The sequence below is a fragment of the Aulonocara stuartgranti genome, assembly GCF_965226115.1.
Source record: "Aulonocara stuartgranti genome assembly, chromosome: 2".
Classification (NCBI taxonomy): domain Eukaryota; kingdom Metazoa; phylum Chordata; class Actinopteri; order Cichliformes; family Cichlidae; genus Aulonocara; species Aulonocara stuartgranti.
This window is the reverse complement of record NC_138940.1, coordinates 1,420,254-1,443,152: the sequence shown is the minus strand read 5'-3', so window position 1 is coordinate 1,443,152 and position 22,899 is coordinate 1,420,254. Positions and strand designations below refer to the sequence as shown.

General features: G+C 42.9%; 1 protein-coding gene across 2 annotated transcripts; it reads right to left on the bottom strand.

Moving 5' to 3' along the window:
• Positions 1-17,639: 17,639 nt before the first annotated feature.
• Positions 17,640-22,407, bottom strand: LOC309719867 (uncharacterized protein). Of its 2 annotated transcripts, XM_082556267.1 has the most exons (5): positions 21,560-22,407; positions 21,322-21,477; positions 20,318-20,467; positions 19,796-19,888; positions 17,640-19,380 (listed from the first exon to the last, which is right to left on the bottom strand). In XM_082556267.1, exons 1-5 carry the CDS (start codon positions 21,659-21,661, stop codon positions 19,117-19,119), a joined length of 765 nt encoding a protein of 254 aa, XP_082412393.1. In that variant the 5' UTR covers positions 21,662-22,407; the 3' UTR covers positions 17,640-19,116. The 2 variants fall into 2 exon arrangements, with proteins under 2 accessions (XP_082412393.1, XP_082412394.1); XM_082556268.1 differs by lacking the exon at positions 20,318-20,467.
• Positions 22,408-22,899: the final 492 nt, after the last annotated feature.

The following is a 22,899-nucleotide window of genomic DNA, read 5'->3' as shown; positions in this document are numbered from 1 at the left end:
TAAAACTAAAAACAAACTAAAAACTACTTCCAAAAACATTCAGCTTTGATATTAATGAGTTTTTCGGGTTCGTTGAGAACATGGTTGTTGTTCAATAATAACATTATTCCTCAAAAATACAACTTGACTAATAATTCTGCACTCCCTGTAAAGTGCACTGCACTGTGTGCCGGCGCACTTTTTCCATAGGCCATGGTGGACTGACTGACCTCAGCATGCTTCTAGTGGTGGGTACATGATTAACATGAGGGGCGTGAAAGCTCGGGGAACCCTTGACCAATTTGTTGTCCACCAGGCCACGGCAGAAGCAGATATGGTATGTAAACATTGTTTTTTTTTTAAACCCTCTGGTTAAGGTTAATGTGGGCGTGTGCAATGAATATCAGCGCTATGTGGCCAGAAGTGTGATAATATCATTTATTTTGTGTAATAAGCAACTGCAAGGCTAGATGATTACAACAAATAGATGACTAATACATAAAAGTAATACATAGATGAATAGTGATGATGAGTTATGATGCGTAATCATGGGAACAAGCGGGTTTACAAACGGGAGCAGCTGATTAGCATTAGAAAAGCTGAAATAATACAAATGGAAAAACTAGTCTGTTTCCACAGATGTAGCATTGAGCTTTTGAGTTCATGACTTGGTTCTTTTTTACTTCAGCTACAGTCGAGGCCTTTGAGGCACAGATATTGTGTTTACAGGTGTTCCACAGACTTTCTGTTTGCACTTCTCTAATTGCACTAAATGTGCACTGTTACAAGAACGTTTTTCTTTCTACTGTTTTCTATTAATTTATGTCATTTTAAGTTAAGCAGGACAGAGTTCTTATAAAGAAAGATTTACTTATATTCTCAAAAGTTAAGCATGACAGGCTTTTTATCTGACATAAAATGTATAGAAATCATACATATAAACCAACCAGACTGTACATCACTGTCACAACAGCGTTTGTTTTCATTCAAAGGCTTTATGGCTTTTCCTACAATACCTGGTGGGCCGGGCCAATTTCTTGTCCCAGTCCAGACCTGCCTGTGGATTTCTCTGGTTTCATTTTATAATACTGGACTTATTTTTCTATGAAGGTTGGAACTTTGAGAGTTTAAACAAGAGAGAAAATTGTGGAAATGTTCATGCCTGTCTGATAAAAGTGTATGAAGTTTGCAGTGAGGGGTTTTACAGCCTTAAAACATATATAATAATTGTAAAAAATTAAGTTGGCTACTTCGCGAATTTTGCCTATCACGGGTTATTTTTAGAACGTAACTCCCGTCATAAACGAGGGGCCGCTGATAGGAAAAAGTGTGAATGGGTGACTGAGGCATGTTGTATAAAGTGCTTTGAGTGATCAGGTAGTGTAAAAAAGCACTTTATAAGAACCATTTACCTTACATTCATCTTGCACAGGCTTTCCAATAGCATTTTCTTTTTACTGTGTATGTTGATGTTGTTTGACCTGAAGTCCTCTTGTGTGTGAGTTGATTCTTGCATGTATACAATCCCAAGAACTTTCATGTTTGGTTTGTTATTGGTTTAAAAGACATTTGGACACTGGAGAAATGTCACCATTTTTGCTTAACGAGAAGGTCTGTGCAACATGATTTAAGGTCAGCATGCACCTTTGTGCTGTGATAATGTCACCAGACATGCAGAAGACTCTTTGTCCTCTGGCAGTAGTACCTGGGATGTGAAGGTGTTGTTTTGGCAGTGTGGCCAGGAAACAACACCCGTGCTCGGTTTTTTGTGAGTGCAAAACACTCTCCTGGTGTTTTTTCCTCCTCCTCAGCCATGGGAGATAAAGACTTTGGGATTTAAACATCACAATAAATCTGACAAAGGAAATCTATTTGGACTGCATGACTTGTGACTCAACTTGTATGGCATGACAGGGGTCTGGGATCCTCTTCACTGTAACCAGATTCCACGTGATGTTCCTGGGCTTCTGGCTCAGAGAGCTTCTGACCCACTGAGGATGAACCAGTTTTTGTCTGAAGTACACTGAGCTGTTGTGCTTGGAGAACACGCTCCTGAGTTTCTCTGATAAACCTGCTACATAAGGCAGCGGTCCCTGACCTTTTTTGCACCACGGACCGATTTATTGTCAGACAATATTTTCACAGACTGGCCTTTAAGGTGTTGCGGATAAATACAACAAAATAAAACGATACGACCAAGACAAAAATGGTGGTATTTTGTAAATATAATAATAAACACAAACTCACTGTGTAATTATGTTACTTTATTAGCAGCATCCTCCTGAAACGCACCAACAACATTGAGAGCATTATCCTCCCCTTAATGCTCTCTGGTCACTATGGTAACGCGTAAATGTTTCTTTCAAACACACAACTACAACACGGGAAAGACCCAGGGAAACCGAGTTAATGATAAAAACCCTGAAAACCATCAACTTCACACCACAGCCTCAACTCTCGCGGACCAGTACCAGTCTGTGGCCTGGGGGTTGGGGACCGCTGACATAAGGGATGACAGTGTTGTTCCGTTTGTCACTCTGTTTCTCCTTAGCTTGAGTTTGACCTTGTTTACTGTCAGGTAACGATACCTTTCTTTTCTTGGAGTCCAACTCAGACCCACTGAGTATAAACTCAGAGAACAGAACTTAGAAAACAGAACCATCCTCACCCCAATCTGCACACTGTTAGACCTCTGCATTACCGCCACATATTTTATATACAATGAGGGTTTCTATAGACAAAAACATGGCTGTGCCATGGGCTCTCCGTGACACCTATTATAGCCAACCTTTACATGGAGGAAGTGGAAATTAAAGCTCTTGGCCCTTTCAAAGGGACAGCACCTAACCACTGGTACAGATACATGGATGACTCCTGGGTCGCAATCAGAACCCAGGAAGTAGATTCCTTCATGGTTCACATCAACTCAGTGGATAGAGACAAAGTTCAGCAGGGAAGATACAAAGGATAAATGTTTGCTTTGCCTGGACTGTGCGCATTGAAGAGAATGGAAACCTGAGCACTGAAGTTTACCAGAAGAGCAGTTTCAGCAACAGTTCTTTCAACCTCGCTGTCTGAGGGAACGTTACAGGAGCTCGTTGCTTCTGCTGCTGTCAGACTCTTTAATTTATCCACTGAGGTCAGATCCACACATGTGGAACAGAACTGATCACACATCAGTGCACCCTGTCACTTTGTATACCACAACACACATACTAGTCCTTTAATCTCTATATTTATCTTAATATTTATCTATCATAACTCTTCACTCATTTTATATGAGCGCTTGTTGTTTGTTGTATATTTGCTGCCTTGACAACTCAGTTCCTCTCTGGGATTAATAAAGTCACAACATCTCAGTGTAGGTCACACAAAGCCACTAAGATAGTTTTGAGATCCCTTCCCAGACGCCTTGACACCCACTCACATCTTATGTCTGTTGATCTCAGTAAGTCACATGATAGGGTGAGGCAGGATCTCACAGTGGTTTCACTCAATACCTCTGCTGATAGAGACACCTTTTTTCAATTCAATTCAATTTTATTTATATAGCGCCAAATCACAACAAAAGTCGCCTCAAGGCGCTTCATAGATACAGAGAAAAACCCAACAATCATATGACCCCCTATGAACAAGCACTTTGGCGACAGTGGGAAGGAAAAACTCCCTTTTAACAGGAAGAAACCTCCGGCAGAACCAGGCTCAGGGAGGGGCGGGGCCATCTGCTGTGATTGGTTGGGGTGAGAGAAGGAAGACAGGATAAATATACGATGTGGAAGAGAGACAGGGGTTAATAACAGATATGATTCAATGCAGAGAGGTCTGTTAACACATAGTGAGTGAGAAAGATGACTGGAAAGGAAAAACTCAATGCATCATGGGAATCCCCCAGAAGCCTATGTCTATTGCAGTCTAAATATTTAAGACCTTATATGTGAGGAGCAGGATTTTAAATTCTGGATTTAACAGGAAGCCAATGAAGGGAAGCCAAAACAGGAGAAATCTGCTCTCTCTTTCTAGTCCCTGTCAGTACTCTTGCTGCAGCATTTTGGATTAACTGAAGGCTTTTCAGGGAGTTTTTAGGACTTCCTGATAATAATGAATTACAGTCGTCCAGCCTGGAAGTAATAAATGCATGAACTAGTTTTTCAGCGTCACTCTGAGACAGGATATTTCTAATTGTAGAGATGTTGCACAAATGGAAGAACGCAGTCTTACATATTTGTTTAATATGTGCGTTGAAGGACATGTCCTGGTCAAAAATGACTCCAAGGTTCCTCACAGTGTTACTGGAGGCCAAGGTAATGCCATCCAGAGTAAGAATCTGGTTAGATACCATATTTCTAAGCTTTTCAGGGCCGAGTACAATAACCTCAGTTTGATCTGAATTAAGAAGCAGAAAGTTAGCGGCCATCCAGGTCTTTATGTCTTTAAGACACTCCTGCAGTTTAACTCATTGGTGTGTGTTATCTGGCTTCATGGACAGATAGAGCTGGGTGTCATCTGCATAGCAGTGAAAATTTATGCTATGGCTTCTAATGATGCTGCCTAAGGGAAGCATGCATAATGTAAACAGAATTGGTCCTAGCACTGAACCCTGTGGAACTCCATAATTAACCTCAGTGTGTGAAGAGGACTCTCCATTTACATGCACAAACTGGAGTCTATTAGATAGATATGATACAAACCACTGCAGCGCAGTACCTGTAATACCTACAGCATGTTCTAATCGCTCTAATAGGATATTATGGTCGACAGTATCAATCAATCAATCAATCAATCAATCAATCAGTCTTTATTTATAAAGCACTTTTCATACAAAAAAAAAATGTAGCACAAAGTGCTTTACATAGGTAAAAGCAGCCCACCCCACCCTCCAACTCACTCCCCGCACTCTCATTAACATAAATGATGTGAATACACACATATCCCCCCCCCCCCCCCCCCCCCCCCCCCCCCACACACACACACATACACACACGCGCACACTTAAAGAGTAAAAATTGGGCTGGGCTCGCATGAGCCAAGTGAGGAAACACTATAACAGGGAGCCGTCTGCACCGGGAGCCGGTCACAGACCGCAGCCTCCAGGCTGGGCACACAGCAGGAGGGAGGCCAAGGAGCCCCCCAGCCAGGCTGAGAGGACCCCCAGAGACCCAGCAGCCACAGTCGATCACAGCCCCGGTGCAGAGAGCGCCCTCTGAGGAAACACTGGAGATATGACACAATAGGATATATACAGGGTAAAATGATAAAATAAATAAGAACAGGATACAATATAAATATAAATATAAATAGAGTAAGAAGATTAAAAATGAATAAGAATAAAATCAATAAATATTAGGTAAAGCCTAAATTAATAATAGAATAACAGGATAGAATAAATAAGCATAAAATAAATAAATGCTAAGTAAAAGCTAAATTAAAAAGGTGGGTCTTGAGCCTGTTCTTAAAAACATGTACGTTCTCTGCGGCCCTGAGCTCCTCCGGCAGGCTGTTCCACAGACGAGGACCATACCACTGAAAAGCTGCCTCTCCGTGAGTATGTGTCCTGACTTTAGGGACAATTAAAAGGCCAGCACCAGAGGACCTCAGGGTCCGCGAGGGTTCGTATGGTAAAAGCAGATCTGAGAGATAAGAAGGCCCAAGACCATTAAGACATTTAAAAACCAATAAAAGAACTTTAAAATGTCATGGTCCGTGGTCCTGTGTCTGTGGAATGCGTGATGCTCGGGTAGCCACACCCCCGGGCTGGGCCATCACCAGCACACCTGCTCTCCATCCCGGTGATTACACGGAGATCCACTTAATCCGGCGCTGACGGATGCTCCACGCCAGTCCGTAGTCATCCCCACAGTGGTAACCAGACTTCCACGAAAAGTGTGCATTCTCTTCTGCTTGGAACTTTGTTTAACCTGCCTACTTCTGTCCAGGTTTCTACTCGGCGTCTGCTACCTGCCTGTCCTCCGGCTCAACCGGATCTCGCGGTGCTCACCTGGCCCACTCGCCATTCCACGGACTTCCTGCCCCCACGGACTGCCACACTTCCCTCCCGAGCTCCCACGGTTCCGTTCTATCGTAAGCCCCTACTCTAACTCAGTCCTGATATGTTCTCCCCGCTTCCTGGCTCCCTAGTAATCATCTCCCCTTTCTATTGCAGCCCCCCGCCGTCCCGATCCCGGCTTCCTCGTGTCATTGTTTCCCCGGATTTTTAGTTTCTGTTTTGCTCTCTACTTTCCCCGGGTCGCCTTTCGTTGTTTTAATAAAGTGTCTTTTTGTTAGCTCGGAGTCTGCGCCTGGATCCTTTCGTGCCCGCGCACCACGGCGCATGACATAAAATCGATCCTGACACACACAGGGAGCCAATGCAGTGATTCTAAAACCGGTGTAATGTGGGCCCGCCCTCTGGTCTTCGTCAGCACACGAGCTGCCGAGTTTTGCAAAAGTTGTAAAGTTGAAATATTCTTCTTAGGAAGACCAGAGAGCAGGGCATTACAGTAATCAATGCGACTGGTAATAAAAGCATGCATCAGCATCTCCGTGTTGGCCCGAGAGAGAATAGGGCGGACTCTGGCTATATTTTACAGCCAGAGTCGTGTTTGAGAATTATACCACGGAGTCAGGTACTTCTGATTTGAGGTCTTAGTTTTCACAGGAGCTACAGTATCCAGAGACGTACGTAGTGAGGAGGTAAAATTATTAACAAGATGATTAACCTCTGTTGGGGTAGCGTTCAGATAGCTGTTCTGCTCTGTGTTGGTACAGGGCATTGAAGATGATAACAGTGGGTGGATTATATTCTTAAACTTAGTTACAGCACTTTCAGAAAGACATCTACTGTGATAAAGTCTACTCCCCACTGCTGTGTAATCAATTATTGTAAATGTAAATGTTATCAGGAAATGATCAGACAGGGGAGGGTTTTCAGGAAACACTTTTTTTTCACGACTAGCACATGTCTCCTTGTGTACGACCGACAAACATTACTGGACATAAAAGACGGTCTTTCTTATAACTTTCCGGAGTTCAAGTTTTGCAACACGGACCCTCCGTTTGCAGACCCCCCATTCATCTCACCTGAGACGCCTTTGTTCTCTGGCCCTGGAGGCCGCAAACGCCGACGCAGAGGGAGAAGATCTGGCGTTCTGGTCCGACTGAGACGGCACACTAACAGACCACCGTTACCCAGTTTATTACTGGCTAATGTGCAGTCTCTGGAGAACAAGCTATGCGAGCTTCGGGCACGGATCTCATTCCAGCGAGAGATGCGGGACTGCTGCGTGATCTGCCTCACAGAAACCTGGCTATCGGACAAGGTACCGGACTCCGCAATACAACTACCGGGGTTCTCCGTGCATCGCGCGGACAGGTCACAGGATCTTACTGGGAAAAGCAGAGGCGGTGGTGTGTGTTTCATGATCAACAACAGCTGGTGTGATTATGCGAACGTGCACCCGGTCAAATCCTTCTGCTCACCGGACCTGGAGTACCTGATGATTAAGTGCCGGCCATTCTGGCTACCGAGGGAATTTACAGCAGTGATTATTACGGCTGTTTACATTCCCCCACAAGCCGACACTGACCGAGCACTCAGGGAACTGTACAGCGCGATCAGCAGCGAGGAAACCGCACACCCAGAGGCAGCGTTTATCACAAGAGACTTTAATAAGGGAAACCTGAAGAAAGTCTCACCCAAACTCCACCAACACATCCATTTCAACACACGTGGAAACCGGCTACTCGACCACTGTTACACCTCTTTCCGGGATGCGTACAAAGCCCTCCCCCGCGCCCCATTCGGCCAATCAGATCACCGCTCCATCCTGCTCCTGCCCGCCTACAGGCAGAAGCTGAGACAGGAAGCTCCAACCCGGAGGGCGGTGCACTGTTGGACGGACCAATCGGAGTCTGCGCTGCGGGACTGTTTTGATCACGCGGACTGGGAAATGTTTCACGTGGCTGCTAGGGACATTGATGAATACACAGACTCAGTCTGCGGATTTATCAGGAAATGCGTGGAAGATGTCGTCCCATCCAGAACAGTTAAATCCTTCCCAAATCAAAAACCCTGGATTAACGGAGATGTTCGCGCGGCACGGAGCACCGCCTTTGCCTCCGCGAACACATCGGACTACAAACACGCACATTACCAACTCTGGAAGACGATCAAAGCAGCCAAACGTGAGTACAGGGACAGGGTGGAGCAACAGTTTGACAACCCTCGGAGTATGTGGCAGGGACTAAACACGATCACAGACTTTAGAGGGAAAACCAGCACACCGCAGACCACGGCCTCTCTGTGTGAGGATCTAAACGTATTCTACGCTAGATTCGACACAGCGAACACCATGAGACCGGACAGTGTGCGCACCGCGGATGACGTCAGTGTGCACACTGTGTCTGAGGAGGATGTGCGGAAGTGCTTCAGGAAGGTGAACGCACGCAAAGCTACTGGTCCGGACGGGATTCCCGGCCGCGTCCTCAGGTCATGCGCGGCTCAGCTGGCTGGAGTGTTCACGCACATCTTCAACCTTTCCCTCTCTCTGTCTGTAGTCCCAGCATGCTTCAAAATGGCCACCATCGTCCCTGTACCCAAATCCTCCACCATCTCCTCATTGAACGACTGGCGACCTGTAGCCCTGACCCCCATCGTAAGCAAATGCTTCGAGAAGCTGGTCAGGGACTTCATCTGCTCTGCACTACCCGACTCACTGGACCCTCTACAGTTCGCATACCGCCACAACAGGTCCACTGATGATGCCATAGCCCTGACACTACACACTGCCCTGTCACACCTGGAGAAGAGAGACACGTATGTGAGAATGCTGTTTGTAGATTACAGCTCAGCATTCAATACCATCGTTCCCTCGAAGCTGGACAGGAAACTGCAGGATCTAGGACTGAGCAGCTCCCTCTGCAGCTGGATCCTTAGCTTCCTGTCTGACAGACGCCAGGTGGTCAGACTGGGCAGCATCACCTCATCCCCCATCACACTGAACACTGGTGCTCCACAGGGGTGTGTACTGAGCCCTCTCCTGTACTCACTCTACACCTACGACTGCACAGCCACTAACAGCTCCAACATCATTGTGAAGTTTGCGGACGACACTACAGTGGTGGGTCTTATCACCAACGGTGATGAGACGGCTTACAGGGAGGAGGTCAGCGCCCTGACCCACTGGTGTCAAGACAACCATCTCACCCTCAACGTCGCAAAGACAAAGGAGTTGATAGTGGACTTCCGGAGGTGCAGAGAAGTACACACCCCCATCACCATCAGCGGCGCTGCTGTGGAGAGAGTGAGCAGCTTCCGCTTCCTTGGCGTACACCTGGCTGAGGATCTTACGTGGTCAGTACACACAAACAAAACAGTGAAGAAGGCCCAGCAGCGCCTCTTCTTTCTCAGGAGACTGAAAAGATTTGGCATGAGCCCCCGCATCCTCAGGACCTTCTATCACTGTGCCATTGAGAGCATCCTCACTGGATGCATCACCACCTGGTACGGCAACAGCACCGCCTACAACTGCAAAGCTCTCCAGCGAGTAGTGCGGTGCTCTGAACGGATAATTGGAGGTGAGCTTCCCTCCCTCCAGGACATCTACAGGAAGCACTGCCTGAGGAAAGCGGGGAGGATCATCAAGGACTCCAGTCACCCCAGCCATAAACTGTTCAGACTACTTCCATCAGGAAGGAGGTTCTGCAGCATCCGGTCCCGTACCAGCAGACTGAGAGACAGCTTCTTCCATCAGGCCATCAGACTGCTGAACACGTCATAGACACCTCAGCTTCACTACTGGAACTTTAACATTATGCACTCCACACTGTACAGTAATGCCACTGTTTTGCACATGTCTCAACTCTGTATATTTTTATATATTTTATTTATTGTTGACTCTATTTAATTTGTAAAATATGTGTACACACACACACACACACACACACACACACGTAGAAAAACATTTAGTATACACATCCAGAATTTTTTTTTTTGCATATACTATTATATTGTACATATATTTATTAGTTTCAGATTTAGCCATTCGTATATTTTGCTTGTTTACATTATTGTATTTTGCACAACTCTGTTGCTTGTGAAGCTCGCACACAAGAATTTCACTCGCATGTGCTGTACCAATGTACCTGCACATGTGATGTGACAATAAAAGTGATTTCATTTGATTTGATTTGTTAAATGTTCAGTTTCTATGCCATATGTTAAAACAAGATCTAGAGTGTGATTAAAGTGGTGGGTGGGTTCTTTTACATTTTGAGAGAAGCCAGTTGAGTCTAATAACAGATTAAATGCCATGTTGAGGCTGTCATTTTTAGCATCTACATGGATGTTAAAATCACCCACAATAATTATTTTATCTGAGCTGAGAACTAAATCAGATAAAAAGTCTGAGAAATCAGACAGAAACTCTGTGTAAGGCCCAGGTGGATGATAGATGATAACAGGTAAAACTGGTTTCTGAGTTTTTTCTTCTAGTGTACACTTTTTGTGAGCGAATGCAAACTGTAGCTTCAGGTTTCTGTTGTTAGCTGTAGGAACGAGACCCTGTGTTGTCTTCTGCTTCAAGGTTTGATGTGTTGTGTTTTCAGATATTCTCTTCTGTATACGTTGGTTGTGTTGTGTGCTTATTTGAGTTATTGTTGTCTTCCTGTCAGATTAAAGCAGTTGGGCCCTCTCATCTGACAGCACCTTGTTGATCGTATGGCCCATATAACCGCAGCCCACTGAATATTTTCACGTTCTCTGGACATTCTCTGTAAGCCCCAGAGATGGTTGTGCAGGAAAATCCCTGTAGAAATACCAGCTCATCTGGGACCATCAACCATACCATGTTCATAGGCACTTAAATCAAATATTTTCCTTATTCTGATGCTCAATTTGAGGCTTTACAATACAACCCTGAAATATCAGCAGGCCAGTGCATGGGTCTGATTTCCAAGTGCTAAATCACCAGTTAGTGGATTCCCTTCTTTTCTGAAACTGTTTACAATACTCTGTCCTCCTAATTCCTGCTGACAGGGGTCATTGCCATACTGATTCCCACCTACCGTTGCTACACAAAGCCCCGCCTTTAAGCCTAATGGGGTGCAGATGGAGCTCCAACACTCACACAATAACATCCACATTGCTTCATTGTGAACATGTCAGAGGCAACAAGAGAAAATGAGAACGACAATTGGGAGGCGGCAGAGAGCGAAACAAAATCAAAGAAGATGAGCAAGGAAAGGGGGAAATAAGGGAGTGGGGGCACATGTGGAAATAGGTGTGAAGTGAAGAAGAAAGAGTGAGGGCGGGAGAAAATAAGATGTATGAAGAGAAATGGAGAAAAAGAGGGAAAAGGAGCAGACTGTGGACATGGTAATTGATGGATCCAGACAGCCTGGGTCTGAGGAGAGGCTACTCCACGGAGAAGCCCTACAATGTCCTTTGATTCATATTTGATACACCAGCTTCTGAGACCTCTGTCTCATCAACATCATCAATACTTGCTATAATTTCAAAATGTTAAGGACTAAACTTTTAATTAATAAACATCTCACTTAAAAAACCTGATGGGTTGGGTCTGATAGGGTTAGCAGAGGTGTCAACTAGAAAACAGCGAGCTGATGAGGGCTTTCTCTGTGGGGCTTGAGAGAGATGGGGGGGGGGGCTGTTTACTGCATCGACAGTACCTGCATTTGGTATGTATACTAGTACTATAGTATATATATAGTATATACCCTGATGCTCTCTATCCCTCAGCCCATCTAGTCTGACTGAGACACATAAACATGCATTAACTTCATTGCTCTCCTTCCCTCTGCCACCTCCAAAGAGTGTCCAGTTTACATTTGTCGTATGGCGTGTTAAACATTTCAAAATACATACACAAGCAAATACTCCTGTGAGGTGGGAAAGGCTGAGTTTTCACGCATTGACTTTTTCTGTAGCGTTTTTCAGGCCAAGCCATGAAATGAGATGTTGTGTGGTGCAAAACTGTCTCCATGTCTGTCACTGTGTTACAGAGCCTGCATCTTAATCCAGCCACACACTTTTGTGTTTTTACATCCAAATTGTCATGCGGCGGCTGTGTGAAGGCAAGAGAGGACCCAAATGCACGGCTCTAGACACACGGGGATGAACTCAAAGGCCGGTCTTTATTAACAGGAACATAAGAAGTCATATAAAACTATACTGGGAGCAACTAAAAGCTGAGGCGCTGGGAAGACACGGAAAATGCACACAACCTAGAGGGACGACGCAACACAGAACAAAGGGACACTCTGACATAAATACACAGAAGGTAACGAGGGAAGTGGGAACACACGGGGAACACAGCTGAAGACAATTACTCATGGCCGAGCAGGGAGGACACGAAACTGACGATACTGACACCAAGATGTGGACCTTAAACACAACACAGTACACAGAGATGAGCACGGAGAGAGAGAGGCAGAGAGAGAGGCAGAGAAGAAGGATGAATACGAGGGGATGAGGAGAACACAGAACACATAGGATGGGAACACGGTACCAGAGCAAACACCACAATAAAAACATGGACACGGGGGGAATCCAAATACCAAACCAAACAATCCAATGGACATAAGAAACAAAATACAAAACTACAGAAAAACTAAGAACACTGGGTCAAAATGACCCAGGACCATGACACAAATGGTTTTTGGCTGAGACAAAATTATATAAATTGAATTTTTTATCCTGTATTCAGCACTCCTAAGCATAATCATAAGCTGTTAATATTATTAGTTATATGTTTGCTGCTCTAACAGCAACACTGTAATGACTGTGGCCTTTAATGTGTGCATGGTTTACTGCAGCAGGGGCCTGTTGTAGTAACCCATCACTTCCTCACTCACATGATCTGCTGTCATGGGATTAGAGAGAAACCTGATTGGTTCATTTAATGACCTCATTATCGCCGGAGTCAGTCATGTTTCATTGGGGACAGTTGATTAAAATACAATATGGTTAAGACCAAAATATACTTCATGATGATTTAACATCGGCGGTACTGGATTGGTGCACTGAGTGATTTAAAGCCAAACCTGAAGAAGACAAAGACAGATCACTTAGAAACAAATAGAATGATAGTATTTAGAGGGAGCTAGATGGAGCAACTTGAAATGCGAAGGTTAACTGGGAGATCTCCTGACTGATGGCCGCTCACAGATACCAATGGACATTAAAAGTTTGTACATTTTTTGTTGGCACTGTTTTAAAGTTGTTATTGGGCCATCAAGGACCGCAGCAGCTGGAGCGCGTCATGTTCCGGGTGAGCGGCTGCGTTTTTCCATTAGCTCTGGGTTTCCACCTGGTGGAGCCTCATCAGCCTGCCCATTCTCCACACCTGATGGCAATCCAGTTGGCTGTGTTTAAGACTGGCTCTCTCAATGAGTCTTTGCCACAACATCTGCTAACCTCTGTTAGTGCTAGTCCATTCATGTTTTATGAGAAGTCATTGCATTTTTGCTTTGCTAATTTTGCTGTGTCTTATGTCTCTAGTTTTCTCTGGATCATCTATTCACGTTCACAGTTTAGGCTGTTCATCTCTGTTCATTCACAGTCACGTCCTACAGAATGGGTTGAACCACAACCCATTCCCAGAGACCCCTGTGAGCTTCATGCTAGGACCAATTCTGTTTACATTATGCATGCTTCCCTTAGGCAGCATCATTAGAAGCCATAGCATAAATTTTCACTGCTATGCAGATGACACCCAGCTCTATCTGTCCATGAAGCCAGATAACACACACCAATGAGTTAAACTGCAGGAATGTCTTAAAGACATAAAGACCTGGATGGCCGCTAACTTTCTGCTTCTTAATTCAGATCAAACTGAGGTTATTGTACTCGGCCCTGAAAAGCTTAGAAATATGGTATCTAACCAGATTCTTACTCTGGATGGCATTACCTTGGCCTCCAGTAACGCTGTGAGGAACCGTGGAGTCATTTTTGACCAGGACATGTCCTTCAACGCACATATTAAACAAATATGTAAGACTGCTTTCTTCCATTTGTGCAACATCTCTAAAGTTAGAAATATCCTGTCTCAGAGTGACGCTGAAAAACTAGTTCATGCATTTATTACTTCCAGGCTGGACGACTGTAATTCATTATTATCAGGAAGTCCTAAAAACTCACTGAAAAGCCTTCAGCTAATCCAAAATGCTTAAGCAAGAGTCCTGACAGGGACTAGAAAGAGAGAGCAGATTTCTCCTGTTTTGGCTTCCTGTTAAATCCACAATACTTAAGGTCTTAAATAATCAGGCCCCATCTTATCTTAATGGCCTGGTAGTACCATATCACCCTATTAGAGCACTTCGCTCTCGCTCTGCAGGCCTACTTGTTGTTCCTAGAGTATTCAAAAGTAGAATGGGAGGCAGAGCCTTCAGTTTTCAGGCCCCTCTTCTGTGGAACCAGCTTCCAGTTTGGATTCAGGAGACAGACACTATCTCTACTTTCAAGATTAGGCTTCAAACTTTCCTTTTTGCTAAAGCATATAGTTAGGGCTGGACCAGGTGACCCTGAATCCTCCCTTAGTTATGCTGCAATAGACATAGGCTGCCGGGGGATTCCCATGATGCATCGAGTTTTTCCTTTCCAGTCACCTTTCTCACTCAGTATGTGTTAATAGACCTCTCTGCATTGAATCATATCTGTTATTAACCTCTGTCTCTCTTCCACAGCATGTCTTTATCCTGTCTTCCTTCTCTCACCCCAACCAATCACAGCAGATGGCCCATCCCTCCCTGAGCCTGGTTCTGCTGGAGGTTTCTTCCTGTTCAAAGGGAGTTTTTCCTTCCCACTGTCGCCAAAGTCCTTGTTCATAGGGGTCATCTGATTGTTGGGTTTTTCTCTGTATCTCTGAAGCGCCTTGAGGCGACTTTTGTTGTGATTTGGCGCTATATAAATAAAATTGAATTAAATTGCGCTTGTCTCACTCTGCGTCAGACTTTGCCTTGTCGCTACAGCATTCTCCTGCAAGATACAAGCACAAAAAGATTAGCCACAAATTCTGTTGGTTAAAAAATATGCATGTTAGCAAGTATATATGATAGTTGTTGAAAAAAATAGTTTTTCAGCCTCTTGATTGACCCTGATGAAGACCACAAACGCGTTGGTCACTTAAAGTTCTTCCCAATTACTTGAAGTGTCGCTGGAGTCTTCATGTCATCAGATCTTTGTCTTCTCCATGCACCTTTGAAATAGGTGAAGTTTTGCCAGTAAAAGTTTCAATCATTTTACAGCCTTTTACTCACTTCTGCTGTTTCCTGGTTCTGGATTTGTTAGTGGGGAAAATTATGCCCCAGGACCCGCAAACAGTTTTCGACATGGAATTTTTTTTATTTATAATAGGATTAATGTGGGTTATTGTTTTAAATGTGGGGTGAGATGTAAATAGTGTCACTGTTTTATAAATATTAATGTGTTATTATGTAACTTTTTTTGGTAGCATCTAGTCCTGAGTTCAGTTTGTGGAATATCCTGTGAGGTTATTTAACCTGCCTGTTCCATTCAGTCCGAGGGCTGCAGGATGGTGATGTGGAGGGTTTTCAGGATCAAGGTGTGCTTTAATAAATTTCTAAAAAGGTCATCTCGCTTCTTTGGTTCTTAGTTTGGCTCCATGGCCGCTCGACCAAACTGACAGAAGTGTAGCACAAAAGCACCCAACACACCAACTCCTGCTGGCCTTCATTCACCACACGCTTAGTTTTAACATAAAAATAAAACTTAAACGTAGTCTGCCTTTTAAAGCTTTTTGCTTTGCTTTTGGTCCACGTGTTGCTATAACATAACAAGCTGTACTGTATCAGTGATTTAATGTTTCATCTTTCTTCAACCCAAATTTAACATCTAACTTCAGAGGGATGAAAATGTTACAATCTAATTAACCTCCTTCAATTGTATTTATGAGCACACCTGCAAAAGGAGGAACCAGATAATGAATAATCTCAGGTTATAGGGAACTACTAAAGGTAAAGGCATGTTGATTTGCAGTCAATTTGTTTATCCATCTATCTGATGTCACAGGTTGGGCTTTTCTCAGTTGTGTACCTTCTTTGTTTTCTGAATCTTGAGATCCCAAATCTCTGTCGAATTTCTAAGTATGGCAAAAATACAATGGATATCTTTACATTTTATAATGTGGCACTTCCTTTGAAAAGGAAAAATTCAAGCTCTCAGAGATCAGGCTACTGGATATCACAAAGTGTGTAACAGACCCACTAGTGATGGGAACCGAGAACCGGTTCTCGGTTCCTAGTAGTCAAATTCTGCTTATCGGTACTTGCACTACAATCAGCTGATTTCAGTTGTCAGTGGACCAAAGTAGTAAGGCAGTATACAGTGTTAATATAGACATTACTTTTATTTTTATTGCACAAAAGGACAAGCGTAATGGTAAAGTGCCAGCTGCATCCAGTACAGAAACAACTGCACTATGCTGCTAGCACAAGCACCTGCACAGAAAACATGCTAACACTAAGCTACCCAAAAACTCAAAGTGACACTAAAGCTGAGACTGCTGATCCCAGCTCAGCATGGTTGGGGTCTGGGCCAGTCTGCTTGTCTCCATCCCAGAGCACAGGGAACCATCTCCTGGGTCTGGGGACAGATTCTGACTCCGGGGGTGTTGGTGTCTGCACCTGGGGGTATAGAGTGCTAACATAGCACACGAGACTGTCAAAGTAGAACAGGAAACAAGAGACATTAACAAAGACAGGGGGAACATGGAGACCAGAGTGACTGGACATGACACGGGAACACGGGGAAAGCAAAGTAACACAAACCTAAAGCCTAGGAAGAATATAACACAGGCAGAAAACAATAAAGAGAACCAAAATCATGAATAACAATAATCAAACACAAAACACTGGGTCACAGTGCCCTGACACTGGCTGTCTGGGGCCCGGGTCTCCACCATGTCTGCTTGATGACCTGGGGGGCAGGACCACGGCTCCAATTGTGTTGTCCCATATGGTAAAAGAAATAGGAAAAACTTATAAAAGACTTGCATCAGTTTTAGCTTGCTTCATATAGTGAATTATATCAGGCTTATATGATTTACTCATGAAAGTGGCCAGTTTCTCATTACTTTCATATATTGTTTTAGGAAGTTTCATTTATATAATTTTTCAATGGATCTTATATCTGTTTTCACTCTTGTATGCTTTTCATACAAGTTTCACACAAGACAGATGCAAACTTTATAAGATTTTTTTATATCTTTTCCATATGGGCTTTTGTTTTGTTTATTTTCAGCAGGTGATGAAGCAGATTTTAGCGTCTCTCTCTTTATCCCTCTTGTTCTGCCTTTTATAACTTAAATCGGATATTATAGTTGTAAGCTGCCCTAGAGCTCCCTCTAGTGGCTGCTTTGTAATATGGGTTCGGTTACTTTGGGAAAGGAAAAAATGAGAACGTGAAGAAGAAATAAAAGATGGCGGAAAGTGATACCGTAATGTTATCGTTCTAAGCTGATACGGACCTTAAAATGTTGTTGCCTTGGACAAGATATGTCTGTAAGTATGAATGTCGATAAAATAACTATTATCTTTTGTTTTGTGTAAAAATGGCACAATAATTTGTACATTTGAAAGTTTTATCTTGTTAGCTTGCAGTAAGAGTGTAACAAGCTACACTCAAAAAAATAAAACATTAGATTTACTTAAAAAAGTTATGTCAAGTGGTTCCACACAACTGCTTTAAGTAACTTTTAAGAAATGTTGTTACTTAGTTTGAACTCAATACTGTTAAGTTAGATTTACGTAAGTGTATTGGCTAAATGTAACTTAATTGCAATGCTTAGCTGATACTTATCTTTGTTGCTTTAAGCCTACATAACTTGTTTAGGCAATATCTTTGTAATACTGTTACTTAGCTGGTACATAACTTTTCTGCTTTAGAAGGACATAACCTGGTTAGGTAGTATCTTTGTAAAACTGTTATGTAGCTGCTACATAACTTTGTTGCTTTTGAATTATATAAAATTGTTAAGTAATTTCTATTCAATACAATTACAAATAAATCATTTACACTGGTTACTTCCATACAAAATAGCAAAGTTTCTTAAAAGTTACTTAAAGCAGTTATGTGGAACCACTTGACATAACATTTTTAAGTAAATCTTAGGGAGATCTTTTAGGAAGAAATGAAGACAGCACCCAAATTATCAAACACAATCCTGCCTTTAATAAGCACATTCAGTGCATATAAAATACTTTTTTCCAAGCACAACAGCTTAACACAAAGTGCAATCAATGCAACTTGTTACAAATTCCAAGTGAATATTTTGTGCAGAAAATGTAGATCAGTATAAAGTGCTAACCAACTTGTCGTCAAACTAAAATGATTAAAAAAAATGATCCAACAAAGTCCTGTCTTTACTAAGCACATTCAGTGCATATTAAATACTTGTTGACAGACCGAAAAGACTGTAGAGCCGTAGCTTAACACAAAGTGCAATCAATGCAGACAACTTGTTACAACTTTAACTAAATACTTTGTGCATAAAACAATATTTTACTTCAAAGATCAGTGAAGTGCTAACCAACTTGTCTTTCAACTGGTCCAGAAAGCATCCAAATTATCAAAATAAATCCTACATTTTACAAGACGTTTCAGGAATTATTTTCAAACACTGATAAGCATGAAAGAGCAAACTAAACTCATTTAAAACAGTGAAAATTGGCTGTTTTGTTCAAAAACTGTACTGTAAAACAGTGCTACTCAGTTTTTCAAGTTATGGTTACATCCCAAGTTGCAGACAGCTGCCAAATGTCACATTCTTTGAAATATCAAATCACAGCGGCCTAACCGCTAGAACTTTTAAAAATGTCTGTCATTTTCTGTATGTTGTCAAGTAGCAGTAGAAGAAGTGCAACACCAATTTTTTAAGTAACAGTATTTTGCTAAAATGCAAATGAACATTATTGTTCTCTAAAACTGGTGAATGTTCCCAAGAAACAGTACTGACAATGAAAAAAAGTGTTTATGAACAACTTAACTATACCTGAACGTAAAGCATTCAAACTAAGTTAAGCAATAAGGGCCTCCCGCTTCCTCCTCTTTATTCAAGGAGTTTGTTTCTGAGCACTTGAACTTTGTTTGATAGCTTCTTAGCATCAAGTCCCATCAGTACTTTCTGAAAAAAACTCAAAAGTGTACCTGAGGTTGGATGGGTAGCTCATGTTTAAAGTGTAGATCAGGCCGAACAACAACACAACAGCAGTGGCAACATCAGGAAGATCTCTGAGCACAGCGACACCCTCAATTATGATACCAATGTCTTCTACCGGGTCAAGGTCACGCTCTCCTTCTGGTTTGATGACGTAGATGCCAATGAGCGTCTTCTCCATTTCACTTTCGGCCTCATGGAAGTCCACATCCTAAAAAAAAAATAAATAAACATAATAATACAAGTTGCAGGGTTTCTTATTCCACCCAAAGTGGAAATTTGTCCATTACCATATTGCCAAGAGTTAGATAAGTGAGACCAATTTTCACTTTGGGGTGGAATATCCCTTTAAGCTGCAAAACAGTAGACAGCTCAGAGCGAGATGAGAGGTGTTGGTCCATCATCTAGATTACACGGCAGAACAACAAAGCAGAAAGACAGTACACTCAGCCCACATTACACCCCAACTGTAATGGCAAGGGTCACTCCCGCATAAGCTTGTGCTTTTATATCTCCAATAATGTTCTAATTTTAACTTTTTGTTATAATCTAGTGAATGTGTGTGAGGAAAAATTACCGTCGGTTAAATTTTTATTACTGGAAATTGTTTCTATTTGATTACTTGCCTGATATTCTTTGATCAAGCTGTTCGGATCTTCATTGAGGTAGACTGCAAGTCCTTTCATCGTACACACTCTTCTCATTGCAACTGTGTCGTTCTGTAAAACATAAAAGCAAATTTGACTTAGCTAAACTTTAAAGACATTTTCAGTTAACTTCAGCAAAATAAATGTATATAATGCTTTGAGAAAAAAAGTCCATGACACACTACAGAAGAACAACAAAATTTAAAATAAAAAAAATTAAGGAAAGAAGGAACATTATCATTTGAAAAAATGTGACGAGCAAAAAAAGGTAACCACAGGATCCCAAAAAAACCAGAAACCCGACCAAAAACAGCAGGATGAAGAATCCAGTGAGGAAGAGGATGAACAAGAGGTCACACCAAAGCCAGCCTGAACAGAGGATTTTTTTTTAAAGTAAACCACTGAGTCCACTGATCTAAGGCTTAGGAGGAGAGTTCCAGAGTTTGGGGGCCACAACAGCAATGATCTGTCACTTTTGGTCTTTAGAGTGTTGTGCACTACCAGGCTTTGATCACTGGACCTCAGGGACCTGCTGGGGGTGTTGGGACTGAGAAGATCTCCATTGTATGATGGTGCTTGTCCATGTAAGGCCCTAAGGACCAGAACCAGGATCTTGAAATGAACCTTGAAGTTGACCAGCAGCCAGTGACGCTGGAAGAGAAGCGGGGTGACGTGGGTGTGTTTGGAGGACTTGAACAGGAGGTTTTGCAAGGACAAATGAAAAAAACAGTTGTAGTACTAAGCCAGGGTTTCCCAAAACCCTGGTCCTCAGGGCCCACTGTTCTGCATGTTTTCCATGTCTCTGCTTGAGTTTGGGTCACTGAACTCGTGTGTTGCACAGTGTGTCACGTCTCTAGAGTCCTAAGAGTGTGTCATGGGCAGCCGTGTGCGACGGCCGAAAAAACGCACGGTGTGATCCCGGCACACAACAACCAACAGCAGAGGACATCCAGGACCACAATCTGAATATTACAGACAACACCAACAAGTACCAGATTCAAAACTGTTTGTAAGGTAAAGCATGTTGGTGCAATAGCTTTACTTTTGAGCTGATTTTATAAGACAGACCATCGCATCATTACAGAGTGATAAATCCGAATCTGTGAGCCGCGTAAATGCGGCAAGGCGCAAAGGTGAAAAGTGATAAAACTCAGCTCAGAGACCTCCCTTTATCCCGTCTTGGTTTGAAAGGTGCCTGATGGCAGTTTATTCTAGCTTCAGCTTTTCTACTATAAATGCCAAAATTCTCCCCAGGGAGCCGCGGCAAATCCCGTTTTGGAAACGCTACGGTCCTGTAAAAAACAGCTTTTAATTCTGGCAATTTTTTTTATGAAGTATCCAAATCAACTTAAAACTTTATTACTGTGACAACACTATCATGAAAAGGACAAAGAATAAACAATCCCATAATACCAACATTAAACTTTACCTTACAATAGAAGGAGACAACAAAATCATATGTATTAAAAGAGGGAATGAAGCATTCAAAAAAATTAATTCCAAACCTCATCAATTGCAGCCATGATTTCTGTGATCTTGCATCCAGATGTTCCTCCCTTGTTTCTGAAGACTTTGGTCAGTTTGGTTGTGTTGTTGTCCAGCTGTGCCATAAATGTGGATGTTAGCGGGACCGTAGTGATGCGCTGGAATTCAGCATTTATCTGTAAAATAAACAAATGTTTAGCGTGATGGGTTTAAAATATTGCATGTGGAGTGCATTTGCAGATCAACTGATTCAGTTACCTCACGTGGAGAAAAAAGAGCTGGCCATCGGCTTTTAAAGTCAGCTACGAAGGGCATGTCCTGAAGAATTTCTTGCCTCCGGTGAGGAAAGGTTTGGGCCATTTTTGCTTAGATGGTTTCATCGTTGTTCTTCTTCTTGAACTCTGAAAGCAGCACCAACCTTTCTTCTTCCTGACTCTCTCGGGTTTCTCCAGCTGGATAATCAGGGCAGAAATTCACCTCCGCTCTCCTGGGTTTCTTGACTTGGTTGGGATGCACATTACTGTTCCCTCTTCTTTTGAGAGAATTGATGACCAACTCACTACACCCTAAGTTCTTCAGTTTTCCACGATAGTTTGACATTTTATACTTCAAACTGATCTTCCATGCAGAAAATCCAGTTTCTGAACCCTTCTCTTTCAAGCATGGATGCTTTACAACCAAAGCTTGGCAAACATCACTAAGATTGCTGTCTGAAGGGTAAGCTTTGTACTTCATAATTTCTGAAGACAAGCTCTCTAAAATGTCAGACTTGAGCTTTGGTTTTAGGGTTAAAAGTGTTCCATTGGCTTGGAATTCCTGGTTGCCTTTTGTCAATTGCAGCTCTACATCGAAGCTAAACTCAGGTATGCGAAAGTCCAGTGGCCAGGCTTCTGATCGCAGCGTGGAGTTTGCTGAGCTAGAGGAGCTTGATGACCTGGATTCTGGCGATGACAGTATATCTGTGTCATAATCAGGGTTGTGGCCAGAGCAGGGGCTACCCAAGTTAAATGAGGACACACTGCTTTCATTACTACCAGTGGATGTTTCTGGTACACCTGTTTTAATCACTTTTATTTTGTCCATGTCTTTTAGATCAAATGTGGATGTCATGTAGGGCTGAACGATATATCGCATTTGCGATAATATCGCGACATGATCAAGTGCAATTTTCTAACCGCAAAGGCTGCGATTATACTCTGGACATGTCCAAATTCATGGGCTGCATCCTCCTGAGGCCGCATTTGTAGACCGATTACGTCACAGCGACGCGCCGAAGGCTGTCCAAATTACTACCATATCCCAGAATTCATAGCGCGGCCCAGCCAAACTCCAGTTTCCAACAATGGCGGCCGCTACTAAGTTTTAAAATTACTCATACTAATCTTTCTGGGTCACAAAATAAACTTTTAACATATTTTCAGGCGAGAAAGTAGTTGTGTAAACATCAAATATCTGCTCGGTTTATCAAGATATCCCATATTTGCAAAAGTGCTTCGACGTTTTCAGAGGCGTCTGCTACCCACCAGCTCGACAGCTAGCCGGGAGCTCGAGGGTTACTGATGCGGCCGAGAACGGCACAACTCCCGGCACATCATTTT